Source organism: Schistocerca piceifrons, chromosome X (genome assembly GCF_021461385.2).
Source record: "Schistocerca piceifrons isolate TAMUIC-IGC-003096 chromosome X, iqSchPice1.1, whole genome shotgun sequence".
NCBI classification, from domain to species: domain Eukaryota; kingdom Metazoa; phylum Arthropoda; class Insecta; order Orthoptera; family Acrididae; genus Schistocerca; species Schistocerca piceifrons.
The window spans coordinates 909,646,726-909,667,699 of record NC_060149.1 but is presented as its reverse complement, the minus strand read 5'-3'; the positions used below and the strand labels follow the sequence as shown (position 1 = coordinate 909,667,699).

Sequence of the window (20,974 nt, the reverse complement as noted above, 5' to 3'; positions counted from 1 at the left end):
ACAGATCCATAACTTTAAATGGTGATTACTGAGTTATGTAGTTAGCTTGGTTTTAAATTTATGTTGGTTCAAAACTCTAACTTTCACATGTGTTGTAAGTTTATTGTAACACAACAAAAGCACTTCCCTAGAATTTAAATATGGGTGGGAAGCCTATGTGTATTGCATATTGTAACTTGTAATGATTATATATTTCATTATTTATCTAAAATTTATCGTAACTAACAGAGACAAATATCACTAGTATTGCCACTTCTCTTCAAAGGCCTTCTGCATAGTGCTCCAAGTGTCAAAAAATTGCTTGTTCATGTCAAAGTAAAAGGTTTGGTTATTTTTGTAAATAATAAAGTTTTTGAGCTAGTAAAATATTTTGAGAATATAAAATTTTTTGTTATTCCAGATTACATCCAGTCACACCTAGACCATATAAACAGGCTCTTGTGTAGCACTTTCATTTCTCTTTAGCTAATGAGACCACTTGCCATACTTCAGGTGCATAAGTGCAAACTTGTTACAAAGATCATCTGAAAAAGTCAGCTAGTAAGAAATGGTTATGAAGTTACTTGTCATCCAAAATAACAATACTAATCCAAATGAAGGGGTCTTCAACTACTAGTGTCTTTTACGCAGAACAAAATCACAAAGCTATTACATTACTGTGAAGTTTCAGCAGCACCACTTCAGATCTCCCACACAATTACTAGCTTGGAACTATGTGAAATGAGCAAGGAAATAAAAAAAAAAAACACAAATTCTAATACGACATACTTTTATTGCCTCAGTAAAATTTTTATAACAACTTAATACATCAGAATCAAACAAATGTGGAAACAAAGTGTAAGTGACATACAAGTGGACATCTGATAGGTCAAACAGTCAGTTGGCTTTGGTAGTGTGATATGCACAACAGTAATGCTGAAATTCAACAGTCAGAAATAATTTTGGTGTGTTAACTCTATTATAAATGATTAAAAGATTTTCCGTGCTTACTACAGTGAAACAACTCTGAACATTTCCAAAGGGACAGAAGCATGTGTTCCAGCTTCACCCAAAATAATAATCTTTCTTGAATGTTTTCAAATAACTCAGAACTCCAATTAAATTATGATTACTGTTTATTGAGGGAGCCAAATATCATTACTGGCTCACTTCCCATTTTCCAAAAATACTCTGAGACTTAAGCAATGAAGACAATACTCATGAGTCTAATTATATAAAAGGACAAATAACTCCCAAAGGTCATTTAAAAAAAAAGTAACAGACACAAATAAAAAATAAAATAGTTTATACATTAAACTATATCCTACAGTGTGCCAAAATGTAGTAAATGATGATATGTCCTTATATGGACATTACACAATCAAACAAAAATGCTGGGCACCAATAACATAGCAAATCTAGAATGAGATTGCCAAATTACACTGATCAAAATGTGAGAACTGAGAGATGACATAATATTTTTCATTTACACAGAAACATACATTCATACAAGCTCACAGTGAGAACATACATGATACATCTATTTACAAAAGAATAAATATGCTAACACATCATCCACAGATTCTATGTGAAGTGGTTTTCATGGACATGAAGTAAATTAATACGTCCTAAACATATCATCATTTAAGAAGTAATAACAAACTTTAAAGACAATATGTACATCCACAATATACTGGAGTACAAAACATTCTTAACCTTTTGTAGACATGCACCATCAAACAGAAAATCAGAGTCCACACTTACTTACGCAGAATATATTACTCATTCGAACATGTACAGAGGTAAAATTTTCCTAACAATTTGTGTTATTTGGTAGACTTGGTACATCAGTTAGTTCTACAAATAAATTTGTGAATGGAGTTGAGGAAGTTAGCCACCAGTTACCCATTTAACCTTCCCTTAAATTGAATGTATTACTAGTTACATGTTTTGAAAAGACAAATTATTTAAGTGGTGTGTTCTTGAACAATGAACACCTTCAACACCAAAGTAAATACATTTGCATCTTTACTGTAGATTACTCTTATTTCTAGTAATGAACCATGAACTAAGCTGTTGATTTAAGCCGGCCGGAGAGGCCAAGCAGTTCTAGGCGCTACAGTCTGGAACCGCATGACAGCTACGGTCGTTGGTTCGAATCCAGCCTCAGGCATGGATGTGTCTGATGTCCTTAGGTTAGTTAGGTTTAAGTAGTTCTAAGTGTAGGGGACTGATGAGCTCAGAAGTTAAGTCCCATAGTGCACAGAGCCATTTGAACCATTTTGTTGATTTAAAGAGATACTGTACATTGTGGCTGTTTTTACCACTTGTAGCTGTATGTTGTAATAGTGTTTAATAATGAATTCTTTTAAATGTGAAGTTTGCAGCAATGAGTACAGTTACCGCAAGACTCTGAAGAGGCATATGTCCACAGCCCATCCCCAGAAGCTGAACAAAATGATGCCTCCTGTTACAGATAAGGAACCTTCGTGTACATACCAATGCTACATATGCGACAAGGATTTTACTTGTAAAGGTAGTTTAAAACGTCACCAACAAAATATTCATGGCCAACCACAACAGCAAGGGTTTAAGTGTACAATGTGTGCATTTGAAACCGATTCAAAAAAGTGCTGGATCGATCATTTCCAGTCTGCACACGGATTATGTGTGAAACCAGAAGCCCTGGAATTCTCCAGTGAAGAAGAACTTTTAAAATGGAAAGAAGAAATGGAATGTGCTACACATTCCAAATTCATTAAAAGCTGTGGCACTAAATTTTACGATGACGGCCCCACGTGTTATTACGTTTGCCATCGCTCAGGTCAGTTTACCTCCAAAGGTGATGGGAGAAGACATCTGAAATTGACAGGAAGCAACAAAATTAATGGCAAGTGCCCTGCAGAGATTAAAGTCCAATACAAAGAAGGAAAATGCCACGTTACTATTGTGTCCACTCACGTTGGTCACGATCTGAACCTAAGTCATCTCAACCTGATGGAAAAAGAACGGATGAAGATAGCTGAAGACATTGCTGCAGGAATCCCATTACCTACTGTCCTCCAAAAAATTCAAGAAACGGTGCAGAGTTCTAATTTGGAGAGAGTGCATCTTACAATGATGCAGGATTTGCATAATATTGCAGCTGCGTATAACCTGTCTTCAAAGTCAGTTAGACATTCAAATGATGCGATCAGTGTTGAAGCTTGGGTGCAAGAAGTGCAGCAAAGTGACAATCCATGTGTATTGTTCTATAAGCCTCAAGAAACAATTAATGATCTGTACCCTGAACTGAAAAGTGAAGACTTTGTATTAATTATAATGAACAACGCACAAGGCGAAATATTAACTAAATATGGAAGTGACTGTGTTTGTGTCGATGGAACTCATGGCCTAAATGGCTATGATTTTGAAGTTACAACATTACTTGTACTGGATGATATGAGGCAAGGATTTCCATGTGCTTTTCTCATATCTAACAGGAATTACTCACATGTTTTGAGTATATTTTTCAATTGTGTTAAGTCTCAGGTTGGACAGATTTCCCCAAAAGTATTCATGATGGACCTGGCAGAATCGTATAGTATCGCTTGGAACAAAACAATGGGACATCCTGAAATGAGACTTTTCTGTACCTGGCACGTCGATAGAGCCTGGAGGGCCAATATTAAGAGCAAAATTAGAAGTTTGGACAAGAGAAACGAGGTGTACAAAATTGTCAAATCATTAATGCAGGTAAGAGATGTTGTTGTGTTTCAAGAATCGTTGGTAAAAGCATTGCAGAAACTCAACAGCGATTCAGAGACTTCAGAATTTGGTCACTATTTCAAGACGTATTATGAAAAAAATGTGAAGTGTTGGGCATATTGTCATAGGATCCGATCCGGGCTCAACACAAACATGCACCTGGAGAGCATGCATAAGACATTGAAATATATACATGCTAATGCAAAGCAGGTAAAACGTTTGGACAAAGGTATATCCGCTTTGATGTCGCTTGTAACAGCAAAGCTGTTTGACAGGCTCATTGTCAACGTGAAAGGGAAGCTAACAAGTAAAATGAAAAACATTCGCCGTAAACACAAATGCAGCATTCTGATGAATAAGGACTCAATTAGGAAGGTAGGCAGAGGTTGGGAAGTACCAGCCACAAAATCACATGAAGTTTACCTTGTAGAAGAAAATAATATCTTCTGTAACTGTAAATTAGTGTGCACTGACTGTAAAGTGTGCATTCATAGGTATTCCTGCACGTGTATTGATTATAGCATTAAGTTAAATATGTGCAAGCATATACATAATGTTTGCCAACTAGACAGTACAGAACAAAATCCTTTTGAAATTTCTGAATTACAAGATGCAGTAGCTACAGATGTTGGAGATATGTCTTGCATTAATGAGAAAGAAGTGATTTTGAAGCAAGTAAGTGGAAATGCTAATTCCTGCACCCCAGAAGCATTGGCAGAAGAGAAGAGAAAAATTATTTCTAGGTTTTCAGAAATTGTTTCTGGTATGTCAGCTACTGAAGTTCAGCTGGCTAACAAAATGGTGACTTCGTTGAAGGTTAATGTAGGTGCTGTTCGCACCAGTAGTGGTATCTCTTTCATTAGCCCACAAAGAAGTCTCAAGAGGAAACTTTTGCCCCAGAGGAGGCTGTTTTCAACAAAGAAGACAAGTTCCTCAAAACGCATATCCATGGCAGTTCCTAATGCAGAAGAAACCAACAACATCCTGAGAACACTTCTGGATGAAGATTTATAGCACATTAGCTAGCATGTTAGTCTCGTATTGTGGAACATGTTGGTTCTCTTCGGTGTCCTGCCATCCAGATTTAGGTTTTTTATTATTTCCCTAAATCACTTAAGGCAAATGCTGGGATGGTTCCTTTGAAAGGCCAAGGCAGATTTTCTTCTCTGTCCTTGAAAGTGCCACAGCTTGTGCTCTGTTTCTGATGACTTCACTGTTGACAGGATGTCAAACATCAATCTTCCTTACTTTTTCACCAGCCTCTGGTATGGCAGTTCTGCTGACGTGTGGGATATTATGCACTGCCAGGAACTGATGCTGCTTTTGCCACCAGCGTAGAATGGTAGCATTGCTAGGTCACTCCGCTCCCAATCCGAGCTGGGCAGTGATGACTGTGATTCAGGCTCAGTGTAATACCTGTTGATGACTATGTATTTGTCACCCATCCCTAAATTAAAACAGAGTAAGTTACAATCATCAACTTGTAGTATATATTTATTTTTTATCCAGCTAGGTGAGTAACACACATACAACTGTTAAACAGGTTAAATATTTTCTTATTCTAGCTGGGAATATATCTACATCTGGTTGTTCACAATCAATTTTCCTGATAATGTAACTCATTTACCTAAAAATAAATTTCATAAATAAATATTATTTCATGATCAGTATAAACACATGGAGGTGGAATTAGGAATGAGTGGATAAGTCATTCTGATATACAACTCAGCTGAAAGCCTTTTTGATTCCACTTTGTAGTATATATTTTACTATTTTTAAAATCCCCTATTTCAAAAGTTATCTGTAACCAAATTTCTCATATTCCAGAATGTTTTATTTTTAACTGGTTGTTATTTCCATAATACTGGCACATAGTTTGTACCCCTAATTTATCGGGGAACAAAAATGCCTTTTGTATTTGGAAACAAGTAATAATTTCAAACTTGTTATTAATCCAAGTAACATCCTGACACAGATGCTAACAGAGCAAATACTAAGTGTCACTGGTTGTCTGCTGGATGCAGATATTGATTGATTGTTTGAATGGGGAGAGGGATCAAATGGTGATGTCATCAGTCCCAAGTTCCAAAATGTCAGAGGCTGTGGGAGCAAAAAACCAACAGCACAGTCTAGTTAATGGCAAAAGAAAACAGTCAAACAAAGATGCAGAAGGAACCCTGGGGTGGCAGGAAGAATAAAGAACAGGAGTAGGGGGAGATCATAATGTGCCTCAATCATGCTATGTGCAACGGGCAGATCATTATGGAGTAAGAGGCTTGAGTCAACCTGGTATGACCAATACAAAGATAGCAGAGGATGGTAGATCCACTGTAGGCCATGCGGTACGAGTCCCCTTATTGCAAGAAGTTTATTGGGAAGGTGGTGGACTCAAAGAGTCAGCCCAAGACTGAGCAAAAAGGAATCTGATGTGAAGCAATACGGCTTCACATCACACTGATAAACCATAACCTTGACACCCGAATAAAGTGATCATTATCAGTGTGGTTGTCCTTACAGCCTTTCTGAACAAAATGAATGCCTTGCCATTCCAGACTGCCCTGCAGTTCACCAGTTTGGAAGATGAGGTCACTATGAGAAATGACACCCTGAAACATATTCAAAGGCTATTGAGGAGTAATGGACATCAAAATGCACTACTCAGCCACACCAATGGCCACCTGGAATAGGAGCTGTTGCTGGGAGTTCCAATGCTCCAGAACGACAAGCCACTACTCCTAGGCATACACGGGGAGGTAGCAGCTCAAGTATCAGAACTGAGATCCCTGTGTTGTCAGAGGACTCAAGCAAAAGAGTACATAACACCCCAAACACATGAAATGGGTACCATGCTAGCTGTAGAGCATGAAAAGGACAATGGCTTCAGGTAAAAAATGGAAGAGCTGGTAAGGCCACATGCCAAAGACTTCATGTATGGTGGTGTTCCCCTTGTGGCTCACACCATGGAGACAAAATTTAGAGGAGTTCAAACTCCAAAGAGGGACCAAACACTCCAAATAGGAAAGTGAAAAGCAAGAAGAATAAAACTGTAAGAGATAGCAAAAAACCAGGATAGCCAGGCCAGTGTAAGCAAGGAAACAGAGATATAAAGAAAGGGAAGAGGGAAAGAAGTGAGGACAGGGATGGATGAGCACGGGAGAGTTAATGCAGCCTGGAAAAGTAGAAAGGATTCAATTACTAGGAGCCTCATGTGCTCCATGCACAAACTCACAAAATAGTTATGACCCCTCTCACTGGGGAATGGGGACGGGGGATGGAGGGATGGATGCAGATATGGAAACATGATCCTGTGATGTTAAAGATAAATAAATAAACTTTTTAATACCTGAGTGTTAGTGGATTTGCTCCAAATATCCACTGGCCAAACTGCAAACCTGGGGTACAGAGGTCTGACTGGCCTTTCTGACAAGTCTATTTCTCATGCACCACCATCCATTGGAGCAGACAAACTATCCAACACTGTTGACACCATTATAGTGGCATGCTGTATTGCCATGCTAGGTGTCAGTCATGGGAAAGCATCATAGTGTACACAGCTACTCACTGCTTACTCTAGAGTCCTGCAAATAAATATTAAATTTACTAAGCATATACGAATTCTGAGATAACTCACAACTCATTTCAAAAATGTGCATAACATAGAATCAGTCTCTTACCTAGAGTGAAACGAAATGGCCGTATAGCATTTCTGTCAGGGAGATCCTATGCAGAACCATTTGGCTGCCTACTGCAAGTCTTCACCAGATGATGCCACTTTGGTGATTTGCATTTGAAAAAAAGGTAAAATGGTGATAATGGCAACACATAACCCAGCCCCCGAGAGGCTAGACTCTCTGACTTGGACAGGAATTGCACCTGAGACCCTGCGTACCTATCAGTATCTCTAACCACACAGCTACAGGGACAGACATAGCTAGCTAAGGTGGCATGTTGGATGTGTTGCTGCCATTTTCAGTGACACTTGCTGTGTCACACAGACAAACCGACAGGCACCAGAGTGCAGACATAGTGCATTGGAACAGAAAAGTAACATTGAGCATATGTGAATTTAGGGATGACTCACAGGGCATTTCAGTATAGTGCATAACACTGAATTAATCTCATGCCTGGTGTGCTATGTGGAAGCTCTTGCTTTCATGGTTTATTGAAAGCACCGTTCTAAACTCATTCACTGACAGGTCCTGTAAGTAAACATTAAATCACAATGCAGGCATTGAGTATTGGAACAGGAAAGAAATATTGGACATACATAAATATAAGGATGACCCATGAGGCATTTCAGTATTGTGCCTAACACAGAATTAATCTCATACCTGGTGTGGTGTGAGGAAGCTCTTGCTGCCATGGCATACCAAAACCTTGCTGATCACACTCAGTGTCAGGCTCTGTAAGTAAACAATTTAACAATAAATCATAATGCAGGCATTGTATATTGGAACAGGGAAGTAACATTGGGAATACATGAATATAGAGATGTCTCACAAGGCATTTCAGTATTGTGCCTAACACAGAATTAATCTCATACCTGGTGTGGTGTGAGGAAGCTCTTGCTGCCATGGCATACCAAAACCTTGCTGATCACACTCAGTGTCAGGCTCTGTAAGTAAACAATTAAACAATAAATCATAATGCAGGCATTGTATATTGGAACAGGGAAGTAACATTGGGCATACATGAATATAGAGATGTCTCACAAGGCATTTCAGTATTGTGGCTAACACAGAATTAATCTCATACCTGGTGTGGTGTGAGGAAGCTCTTGCTGCCATGGCATACCAAAACCTTGCTGATCACACTCAATGTCAGGCTCTGTAAGTAAACAATTAAACAATAAATCATAATGCAGGCATTGTATATTAGAACAGGGAAGTAACACTTGGCATACATGAATATAGAGATGTCTCACAAGGCATTTCAGTATTGTGGCTAACACAGAATTAATCTCATACCTGGTGTGGTGTGAGGAAGCTCTTGCTGCCATGGCATACCAAAACCTTGCTGATCACACTCAGTGTCAGGCTCTGTAAGTAAACAATTAAACAATAAATCATAATGCAGGCATTGTATATTGGAACAGGGAAGTAACACTGGGCATACATGAATATAGAGATGTCTCACAAGGCTTTTCAGATTGTGCCTATCACAGAATTAATCTCGTACCTGGTGTGGTGTGAGGAAGCTCTTGCTGCCACGGCATACCAAAACCTTGCTGATCACACTCAGTGTCAGGCTCTGTAAGTAAACAATTAAACAATAAATCACAATGCAGGCATTGTATATTGGAACAGGGAAGTAACATTGGGCATACATGAATATAGAGATGTCTCACAAGGCATTTCAGTATTGTGTGTAACACAGAATTAATCTAATACCTGGTGTGCTATTTTGGACCTGTTGCTCAAGTTTGTTGCACATACGAACTGACAGGTACAGGATTATAAATCTTGTTCCATACATAGAACAGAAATATTGCACTGGAGATGTGTGAAATAGAAGATATATCACATGCAGTGTGGTCCACTTCATGGAATTACCATCACATACCAGGTGATGCTTGTTGCATGTCTCACTGCTGTGTGTGCCACTGTATTTTCACTCAGTAATTCTAATGGTATACTTAATCTGCCATACAGAGAAAGCACGTTATTCTCCAAGCGTTTACTCAATGTGGCATATTAAATTTTCATCAGTGTTATAGCAGCCTATTACTTGTGAGTAATCTGTGTAGAGGATGGTATCAGACTAAACAAAGCATGACATATCATTGTGTACTCTAAGTTCAAACTTATTTGCAGGTTCCAGCAATACTGATAGAATGACTGAGTGGAAATACAGCAGCACACCACAGCAAATAAAAAATAATTTAACTGTGCTAACCCAGGAATTGTTCACTTCACCACGAAAAAGGCTGTGGAATGTTTATGTGAAATACACTATTTGATCAAAAAAAAAAAAAAGTGTCAAAAAGATACGTGTACCAGTAATTAAAATGATATCGTGGAGTTAACAATGCAGGATACTAAGTAACAAAACAAAATCATGAACATCATAAATAATATCACTGATTAAATTTAAAAAAAATATATCTTGTGCATATTTTATTTCAGTCATCACCTAATGTATTATTTTTTGGGGTTCTCAGAAAACTAATTTCCTCAATGCTTTTAGACTACAAAAAATACTATCCGAGCCATAGTGGGAGCTAAAACATAACCCACAGATTTTTCAGGGAAAGTGATTCAGTCACAGACTAAAACTACATGAAAAAACTCCACATCACATGAACATGAAATTTATAAATAAAATCTGAAAGGGGAAGTATGACAAAATAGTAATAATAATACTGAAGCACACATGGTAAGATATCTGAAGGATATTGATACTATATCATACTGTAGAAAATGTACCGAATGATAATAATGTCAAGTAGCAGCCCTATCTGTCTAAAGAAGTAACACCATATGCACTACCACAATAGATTATTGCCTTCGGTGATAACCATGCATTGTCTACCTGAAGATGTAACTACATATGTATTATAACCCAGATTATGGTTATCAGTTTGTATAAAGAGGTGGAATTGATAGGGCACTTATGTCACTATCTTCATTTGTATGAGGCATGTTATGTAATGATAAAATTTTGAAGTGATTTTCATGTCAGAATGTTCATACTACATCCCAATGTAGAACTAATCACAACAGATTTGGGCACATGAACATTTAAAATATTTTAGTATTAAATGCAAATAGTTGCAAATTAATGGTACAGACCTTCATCCAGAAGTGTTCTCAGGATGTTGTTGGTTTCTTCTGCATTAGGAACTGCCATGGATATGCGTTTTGAGGAACTTGTCTTCTTTGTTGAAAACAGCCTCCTCTGGGGCAAAAGTTTCCTCTTGAGACTTCTTTGTGGGCTAATGAAAGAGATACCACTACTGGTGCGAACAGCACCTACATTAACCTTCAACGAAGTCACCATTTTGTTAGCCAGCTGAACTTCAGTAGCTGACATACCAGAAACAATTTCTGAAAACCTAGAAATAATTTTTCTCTTCTCTTCTGCCAATGCTTCTGGGGTGCAGGAATTAGCATTTCCACTTACTTGCTTCAAAATCACTTCTTTCTCATTAATGCAAGACATATCTCCAACATCTGTAGCTACTGCATCTTGTAATTCAGAAATTTCAAAAGGATTTTGTTCTGTACTGTCTAGTTGGCAAACATTATGTATATGCTTGCACATATTTAACTTAATGCTATAATCAATACACGTGCAGGAATACCTATGAATGCACACTTTACAGTCAGTGCACACTAATTTACAGTTACAGAAGATATTATTTTCTTCTACAAGGTAAACTTCATGTGATTTTGTGGCTGGTACTTCCCAACCTCTGCCTACCTTCCTAATTGAGTCCTTATTCATCAGAATGCTGCATTTGTGTTTACGGCGAATGTTTTTCATTTTACTTGTTAGCTTCCCTTTCACGTTGACAATGAGCCTGTCAAACAGCTTTGCTGTTACAAGCGACATCAAAGCGGATATACCTTTGTCCAAACGTTTTACCTGCTTTGCGTTAGCATGTATATATTTCAATGTCTTATGCATGCTCTCCAGGTGCATGTTTGTGTTGAGCCTGGATCGCATCCTATGACAATACGCCCAACACTTCACATTTTTTTCGTAATACGTCTTGAAATAGTGACCAAATTCTGAAGTCTCTGAATCGCTGTTGAGTTTCTGCAATGCTTTTACCAACGATTCTTGAAACACAACAACATCTCTTACCTGCATTAATGATTTGACAATTTTGTACACCTCGTTTCTCTTGTCCAAACTTCTAATTTTGCTCTTAATATTGGCCCTCCAGGCTCTATCGACGTGCCAGGTACAGAAAAGTCTCATTTCAGGATGTCCCATTGTTTTGTTCCAAGCGATACTATACGATTCTGCCAGGTCCGTCATGAATACTTTTGGGGAAATCTGTCCAACCTGTGACTTAACACAATTGAAAAATATACACAAAACATCTGAGTAATTCCTGTTAGATATGAGGAAAGCACATGGAAATCCTTGCCTCATATCATCCAGTACAAGTAATGTTGTAACTTCAAAATCATAGCCATTTAGGCCATGAGTTCCATCGACACAAATACAGTCACTTCCATATTTAGTTAATATTTCGCCTTGTGCGTTGTTCATTATAATTAATACAAAGTCTTCACTTTTCAGTTCAGGGTACAGATCATTAATTGTTTCTTGAGGCTTATAGAACAATACACATGGATTGTCACTTTGCTGCACTTCTTGCACCCAAGCTTCAACACTGATCGCATCATTTGAATGTCTAACTGACTTTGAAGACAGGTTATACGCAGCTGCAATATTATGCAAATCCTGCATCGTTGTACGATGCACTCTCTCCAAATTAGAACTCTGCACTGTTTCTTGAATTTTTTGGAGGACTGTAGGTAATGGGATTCCTGCAGCAATGTCTTCAGCTATCTTCATCCGTTCTTTTTCCATCAGGTTGAGATGACTTAGGTCCAGATCGTGACCAACGTGAGTGGACACAATAGTAACGTGGCATTTTCCTTCTTTGTATTGGACTTTAATCTCTGCAGGGCACTTGCCATTAATTTTGTTGCTTCCTGTCAATTTCAGATGTCTTCTCCCATCACCTTTGGAGGTAAACTGACCTGAGCGATGGCAAACGTAATAACATGTAGGGCCGTCATCGTAAAATTTAGTGCCACAGCTTTTAATGAATTTGGAATGTGTAGCACATTCCATTTCTTCTTTCCATTTTAAAAGTTCTTCTTCACTGGAGAATTCCAGGGCTTCTGGTTTCACACATAATCCGTGTGCAGACTGGAAATGATCGATCCAGCACTTTTTTGAATCGGTTTCAAATGCACACATTGTACACTTAAACCCTTGCTGTTGTGGTTGGCCATGAGTATTTTGTTGGTGACGTTTTAAACTACCTTTACAAGTAAAATCCTTGTCGCATATGTAGCATTGGTATGTACACGAAGGTTCCTTATCTGTAACAGGAGGCATCATTTTGCTCAGCTTCTATGGATGGACTGTGGACATATGCCTCTTCAGAGTCTTGCGGTAACTATACTCATTGCCGCAAACTTCACACTTAAAAGAACTCATTATTAAACACTATTACTACACACGAAACGCTTTTCACACGTGAATAGTTCACACACAGATGGTACACGATAAAACACACCCAAAACACTTTTATGACTATTAAACACTTTTAACACTTTCACACGCAATACACGATAAAACACTTTTAACAAGCAAATCACTTCACACGCGAAATGTGTTAAATAAATCGGCTAAAAGAACAATGCTCTACCACAACGTGCAGCCGAACGCGGAAACCACATGGGTCAACTGAAACGATACCCAGTCCACGAACAAAGACTGGGAAAACCGGGGGTGAACCGGTGGTGAATGGGTGGGACTTGTTCCGGTGGGGGTGAGTGGGCGGGACTTGTTCCGGGTGAAATCCTAGCACTAACGATTCCTGTGACCAAGGGCGCTTTCACCGGCGAAGCATGTCTCCATGGGCACTCCTGACCGGCCAGTTTAGCCGTCACAACAGGCACACGCGCAACCGAGTGCTGAGAGTCGATCTCTGTAGAGATAAAGTAAATAAGTACATTGTATAGGTACGTGAATTCTAACAATCACATACATGGTTATAAGGAGAGGGATTAATTACCTTTCTGGCTCTGACTCCATGGCGTGAACAATTCATCGAGGCAGTCTACTGCCCCTTCAAAAAACTCATCAAAGCCATCATCCATTAAGTGGCTATAATCATCTAGAGCAAACAAGATATTTTATAAATAGAATTGTTAGAGAAAAAGAAATAGGTATATTAATATTATTAGAGATAGGTATTAAAAAAACTTACGAGTGGGCTGTTATTGTTGTTGCTCCAATTGCAGTTGAATGCCATCGATCTCCTGATCAGTGGCCATAAGATCATCAATCGTGTTTCCTGTAACATAACGAGATAAAAATTTCAGTTGTTTTGAAAAAAAGGATAGCTTGAGTGAAAGAGGATTTATTTTTCAATATACTCACGTGAGTGATGGTGTTCTGGAGCTGGGGGCTGACTTTAATTATGTAGGGGGCTACGTGGGACAGCCCCGAGCTCTGCTTCTAACTCGAGCTGGAAATGCCTTAAGTGATTTAGAGAAAAAAAGAGATATGAAAAAAGAAAATAAACTTTTTTTTTTAAATGCTTAATATAAATGAGTAGCATATTAAATACTATACTCACAAGGCAATTCCGGCTGTGAGTCGAGCTCAGGAGCCTGTTGGACACCAGTCCGCCCCTCGGATTCTAAAATGAAGTCCATAAGGTCCACTGTATATTTTATATGTATGAAAATTGAAAATGAAAAATACAAATTATTTACTTACTCGGTAATGGTGAATCGTGGAGTCTAAGTCTCTTCGCAGCAGTAGCAGACTTCTGGCTGTTGAATCTCTTCATTTTAAGACACACAAATGCACGATATGGCAGGCAAGTGAAGAGTGAGAAAGATGACCGGGAGGTGACTGCTTATTTAAGTGTTGAGAATTCTGTGGGGGTGGTGAATGAGTTCACTAGCACCCCTAGTAGCTGAAAGCTGAACTAGTCAGATGGTTCGAGGACATGGTGGAGGGCTGAGCATTTTATAATTTATAAAATTATACACAAATAATTCATAGTATGAGTGAAGATCTTATTTAGAATAGAGACAGGATGATAGTGAGATCATTATGTGTGTGTTAGGATGAATGATTTTTTTATTATTATTATTAAATGTATGTTATATAGGCGTGATTCTAGGTTGATGGTATTACGAATGGCGTTGAAGCTAATGTTTTTGGAGATGAACATTGTTAGCTATTTTTATTGTTAAGGAGTTTATGGTAGGGAGCGAATTTATTTTGAGTGAATAAAGGGAAGGTTAAGTATTTGTGGGACAATATAGAATGTGAGTGAGTTGATAGGTATGTGAGTTGAAAAATTTGCTAGGAGCGTGCGATGGCTCGCGCATGTCCGCGTGATATTGACTTGTTATTTTTGATTTGAGTTGTGAGCTTTGTGTTAGATTGACTTGCGGAGGTATGTATCTTGGTGGGAGCGACAGTTCACGCGTATGTGCATGTTTTTGCGAAGATCTTGGATTAGATAATAGGACCATGTGGGTTGAATAATGAGACTTTCGTGATCAGTTAGCTTAGTGAGAGCGTTCTTTGTGTCACAGAGCCACGTGGTCGATCGCGTGTTGTGACGTCAAGAGAGTTTACAACTAAGTAGCAAACATAGTTCGAGCGTGTTGGTTCGTGTCGGTGGGAAAATTCCGAACTTTAGGGCCGAAATAGCTTTTAGCGGGTCACGTGATAGAACTTTGGGGCTTGTAGCAAACATCTCGGACCGTTGTGTGATGTAAGGGAAGATTGCAGTGCCCCAAAAAACAACTTTGCCCGAAACGTGTTCTTTTGTCCACGACTGAGACAGCTGGTGGAACGCGGACCGATCGGCGGGTGTCTGACGTAAATATGGACCTGTTCGAACCTGTCCAGAAAAACAATTTTGCTGCCGAAAGTGTGATAGTGCGTTCTCTGTCCACCGTGTGCTGGATCGAACGGCTGACCGTTGTGACGTAGCCATGGACAGGTTCCATCCTGTCCAGGGTTAAGTGATCGCCAAAAACATGTTTACTTAGGGGGAGTGGTGTGGCGGACTATGCGACGCCGGTAGCCGGGGGCTGGTCGTTGCCTACCTGGCGCGCGGGCTCTGGGAGAAAGCTGGCCGTGCGTGCGTCAGCTGCGCTCTGTAGTTCGTGGTGTGAGCATCCCGAGGATGTTTACTAAGTGAGTTGGGTCACACCTACATGACTGTAATGCCTGAAATATAGAGTCCTTTTCCGACCTTGTGACTTAGTGTAGTACAAATGACGAGATTTTAATAATTTAGTGGCGGAAGCATAAGTGACTACGAAAATTCAATTGAACTAACACAGTTGGACTGCATACACACGTGCATGATATAAATAATAATAAATGATAATGAATGTTAATAAATGATAATAATAATGAATAATAATAAAGACAAGTATGGTTTTGCATGCATCATCTTTTTGGAATTCAAATTTGGCGCCAATTTTTTCTGGAGGGTTAGATTAGTGGACATAGCCCAATTGACCTATTTTCCCGCCAAAACCAGCCAACTGGGATGACGTCATGCACTGTTGCCAAGTCTACACCCCACCATCTTGGATGACGTCAGCAACGCCATCTTGAATAAATTTGGCAACGATGCAGAGTGTTGTGACACAAAGGTTGCTCTACTACTGACCTCATGGGTCAGAAGCGAATAAGCCTTCCATCCTATAATTTACATAGAGCTGGAGATAGCGATGTGGAATCTTTGGGTCCAGAAATGGTAGATTTTCAGATTGGGACACAGCATTTTCAGCACTATGTAGAGATTGCGCCTCAGGTAAGTGATGGTTACTGCATGATCTTAGGATTAGACTGCCTGATAACGCAGCATGCCAGAACTGACCTTAAGTGACTTGTAGTTGAGTTAGAAGTACAACATTCCACATTCCACTTGGGGGGGCGGGGGGCGGGGGGGACAGTCGCTAGATTCATGCTGTTCATGCTGCATAAATCTTGAGGGATGAAGCACTTAAACTGTGGTCAACAACACTAACCATATGCCTGTACCGATGACCGTTAACACAAACTACTGATACTGACTCCATACAAGGTCCATAATGCTCTGGCAAAACGCATTGATCACATCTCCCGGCTGCACAAACGTAACCCACAAAACGTTGTACATCACTCCATCCCATCGACACATTAAACAGAGAAAACAACTGCAAAATCCAACGGTCTGCTCACTGACCCTACTGTTTGACGAAACTGCGTGCCATGGTTGTGAAACCATGCTGTGTGGATGTCGACTCTGTGACACCAGTCGCATGACGATGTCCACTGATACCAAAGTTCTTCTTACACCACTCTATAGCGACTTGGGATGAGTGGGGTGATTATAGTGTAGAGGTGGTGGAGCGGCAGGTTGCGGAGGCGGTGATGCTGGCCAGGGGTGGCTAGGAAAACTCTGTTGCAAGATACAGTAGCCTTTATTTAGTCTTGAGATGCAATAGTGAAGTGTTGCAACACCCCCAGGTACGCTCTCTGCGGGCGTGTGGTTTACCAGCGGTGCCGTTGACGCCGGAAGGTCGCGATTGCGGGAAGGCCGTTTGACGTCTGTTTCCTGCTTTGCTGACACTACTTAGCTCACTCGGTAGCACGCGCCGGAGGTAGCATTAAATGACTCTGAGTGAGCAGTGCCAGTCACGCGAACGTCTGCTGAATTCTCATATGCGTGCACCGCTACCAGGTTAGAAGCTCGCCTTTTTAGGATGGATGGCGGCATTATCACTGTGCCTGCGCACCGCTGCTCTCTGAGACAAGAGTTCAGTTACTATTGTAGAGTCTGGGGACGGTTCGTGTGTTGCGACGTTCTAAGTCAACAAGTGTGAACTAAGAACCATGAACTGGTCTGTTGGAGATGGATGCCCAGACCAGCGTCGGATGCCGGCTGACCCATAACTTGATGGAGACTCCCATGGATCTTATGTTGTGGAGGGTGCTGCCGGACTGCGAATACTCGTGCTAGAATCAGAGAGTTTTATTGCGATCAATAGCACGCTTGCTGTGCTGATACATTGTTCCCAGGCAGGTACAGGTCAAAATCTTGGTGTCTCAGTGGTATGGAAATACTCAGCAGACTGATTCGTAGTTGTGTCTTTCTGCAGCGTCACCAGGATTGTGTGGCTCGGTACGACCACCTTGTGGTGCACAAACAGCCTCACTTGTGTGATTACAAATCAGACCCTCTGTGCCCGCCTGCTTGCCTCACATAAAACTGTTTCTCATCCAGTAATGCACAAAATAATGGACTGTGTTACAACACCCACGGATTCTTCAATCTCGGGGATACTAAAAAGTGAGGTTTTTCCATCAAGATTCGTGATGTCGAGCATGTGGAGGAACGGTACGACCACCTTGTGGTGCACAAACAGCCTCACTTGTGTGATTACAAATCAGACCCTCTGTGCCCGCCTGCTTGCCTCACATAAAACTGTTTCTCATCCAGTAATGCACAAAATAATGGACTGTGTTACAACACCCACGGATTCTTCAATCTCGGGGATACTAAAAAGTGAGGTTTTTCCATCAAGATTCGTGATGTCGAGCATTTGGAGGAATGAACCCAATCAGAATTGGGAAACCTACTGTCCTGGAAGATTCGCTACAAAATTCGTAATCAGTGCTGAAAAGGAGCACTGTTTGCTTAGAACAGTATGGAAATCACTTTGAGCACATTCTGTAGGTTTACTGAACTCTACATGTATTACTGTGTTGATAATAAATTTGTGTTTTCATTTCTTTATTATTATTGCATCAAACGCATTTTTGACAACTGACTTGTGGTCCACCCTGTACATCTTTCTAAAAATACATCCATAAATACAATCAGTCAGCACTATGTTGATAACTGATACTTTGGGACCGAAGATGTTATGATTAATCAATATTGTAAATTTGACTCACCTGATTACAGTTAACTATTGTATATAGAGGGTGAACCGGAACTACTCCAATAAACTCTCGGAAGTTGTTCAGGGGTACTTTCTAAGCATTTTGGTATAAGGACCCACAGTATCAAGCCTCTCGGTACAAAGCAATACTGTAATTAAGTTTTATTCGGTTTGTTACCGCAATAAATTTCGTTTCTGTGAAGATACCTTCATATCAACGAAAATGACTGTGATGTGGAATGACTGTAGCACAGAGCGAGCCTGTTTTCATAGGTGTCTATGCACAGATGCAAAATTACTGTGATGGGGTAGCCATCTCTGCAGAAACAGCTCAGTATAACGTCATTGTGCCACTCTTCTATTGCATTCAATGAACCCACACATGAGGCCAGCTCTTCAATACTAAATCTAGCCCCACTGCTTCGTATCACTGTTAAATGTAAAACTAACATTGCCAAATAAACAAACTTGACACATAATCGAGCATTAAAGAATGTAAGCTTGAGGGTGTACTTTAAAGTGGACGTTACTATTGTCAACGGCAAGTACCATTTGTGAATGGAACAACTTTGTTTGAAAACAAGACAGAGAGCACATACCATCGACATTTGCACTGTTGTGCACTATTCTCAGTGGAACACAGATACAAAGCTAATTGGCGTAAGAAATCACATGGAACGCAATAACTCTGTGCTGATCTGCCAGAAACCATGGGTTCCTTACATGAAAATATTCATGATGTATCCCAGAACAACCTATGAAGGTTTATCGGTGAATTTCTAGTTTACACTGTATATTAAATCGTCTCACCTTTACAGAATGCTGATACTTGCAGAATGATATCTATAAAAAAACTTAAATTTTGTAGCCATGATATCAGCAGCAGCTGTATAAAGAGTTTATCAATATTGGAGTGCACACTGCTTGACGTTTGCTAAGGAATAGGGGCATGGTTGGACAGAAATAATCACAGACAATGGTGGACTACATGAAACACAGTACATATTCAATAGACGTAGAGTGCTATGATTATAACGAAAAATGGTACCGCTTTCACCACGTGGGAAAGCAGGATAACAGACAAAAATGTTTGACACAGACCAAGCTCCAAACATAAAGGTCGATAACAGACTCTCAGTAAGGTATATACCCTCCTTGGGCACTAATGCACAAGCTGCACCTTTTATTCATGCTGGCTACCAAACTGTTGAGGGGTCCTTGGGGGATATTGTCCCACGCCTCCCTCAAGGCAGTTTGCGGTTCTTGCACAGTTCGTGCAGGGGGGTGTTCATTGAGAAATACGTCTTCCAAGAGCTTCTCAGACATGCTCTGCAGGAATTAGGTCCAGGTAGTAAGCAGGCCATTCCATATGTTAAGCATCTTCACTCCCTAGTGTGTCTGACGCCTCAACGGTCCTGTGTGGCTGGAAAGTGTCGTCCATAAACGAGAAGACGGGATCTATCACCATCCTAAACAGATGGACATGATCCAGAATAATCTCCATGCTGTAACGCTACCTCGCACAAAGATATACAGCTGTATTCGGCCATTGTGCAAAAGGCCTGCCCACACCATAACGCCTTTGCTATACTGATGACGTTCATGAATATTTTGTGGTACATAACCTGTTACCCTGTCTCTCCACACTAACTGGTCACCAGAATCACTTGCCGAAGTGAGGCGGGTTTCGCCGGAGACATCAGTCACGACCACTGTTCCTGACTCCAACCAACACACTTCCTACACCAATGAACTCTTTCTCTCGACGATGGCGTGGTTGACGTGGCCCGCATTTAAAAGGCTTCTGAGCGTACAAGCCAGCCTGATTTAATCGCTGCGAAATGCTTGTGGCAAAGACATATGTACCGGTATCGACTGCAAGGTGTGCAGCAGTCCGCCTACTAGTGAGATGTCTTTTTCTTTTCGCCACTAGGGCTACATATCGATCCTCTTGCGATGTGGTCATCCGTTTACGACCACCTCCATGCTTTCACATATCATTTTCACCTTCAACGGCCTTTTTTAATCGCGAGATGGCGTTTTTCGAAATACCCATACTCAGTAGTGATTCCTTGACTGGTTTCGTGCCGTTGAGCTGCTACACCGCTATTGTAAGCACACAGATGATGTCTTGAATACATGTAGCCATACCACACGGAATGTTGCACTAATCAGTTCCACAGCAACCTTAGTCAGACTCCGAATTGTATGAACTGTCGAATGCACACAGAGTATTCGTGCACAGGCTTCACTACAGTTAACACTTTCCAGTATCTGCATTTTCTTTTACTATTATTGGTCAAGCGTTGTGTTGCAATTATCGGTTGTTCAGTAGTTATTGGCCTTTGTTCCTTAGCAATTGTCATGTAGTGTATATGCAATAATTGAAATACATTTTGTCATCAAGATCCTTTTAACTCACATTTACCATCGTCAGTTATAAGCATTTCTCGTTTGAGTCATGTATATATTGGAGGTGTTGTATGACGTTTTACAGTGAAACATCTCTTTTCTCCATGCCTCAGAACTTCTGTGACATGCGAAGTCAGTTGCAGCCACGGCGAGAATCCACGAATTCTTGATGA

The 20,974-nt window shown here is 40.2% G+C and overlaps 1 protein-coding gene across 1 annotated transcript; it reads left to right on the top strand.

Moving 5' to 3' along the window:
- The first annotated feature begins 2,976 nt into the window (after positions 1-2,976).
- LOC124722768 lies at positions 2,977-4,740 on the top strand. Its single transcript, XM_047247904.1, has one exon. It carries the CDS (start codon positions 2,977-2,979, stop codon positions 4,738-4,740), a length of 1,764 nt encoding a protein of 587 aa, XP_047103860.1.
- The last annotated feature ends 16,234 nt before the right edge of the window (positions 4,741-20,974 follow it).

Coding starts and splice junctions, on each gene's coding strand:
- LOC124722768 (XM_047247904.1), top strand. CDS start 2,977: ATGGAAAAAGAACGGATGAAGATAGCTGAAGACATTGCTGCAGGAATC.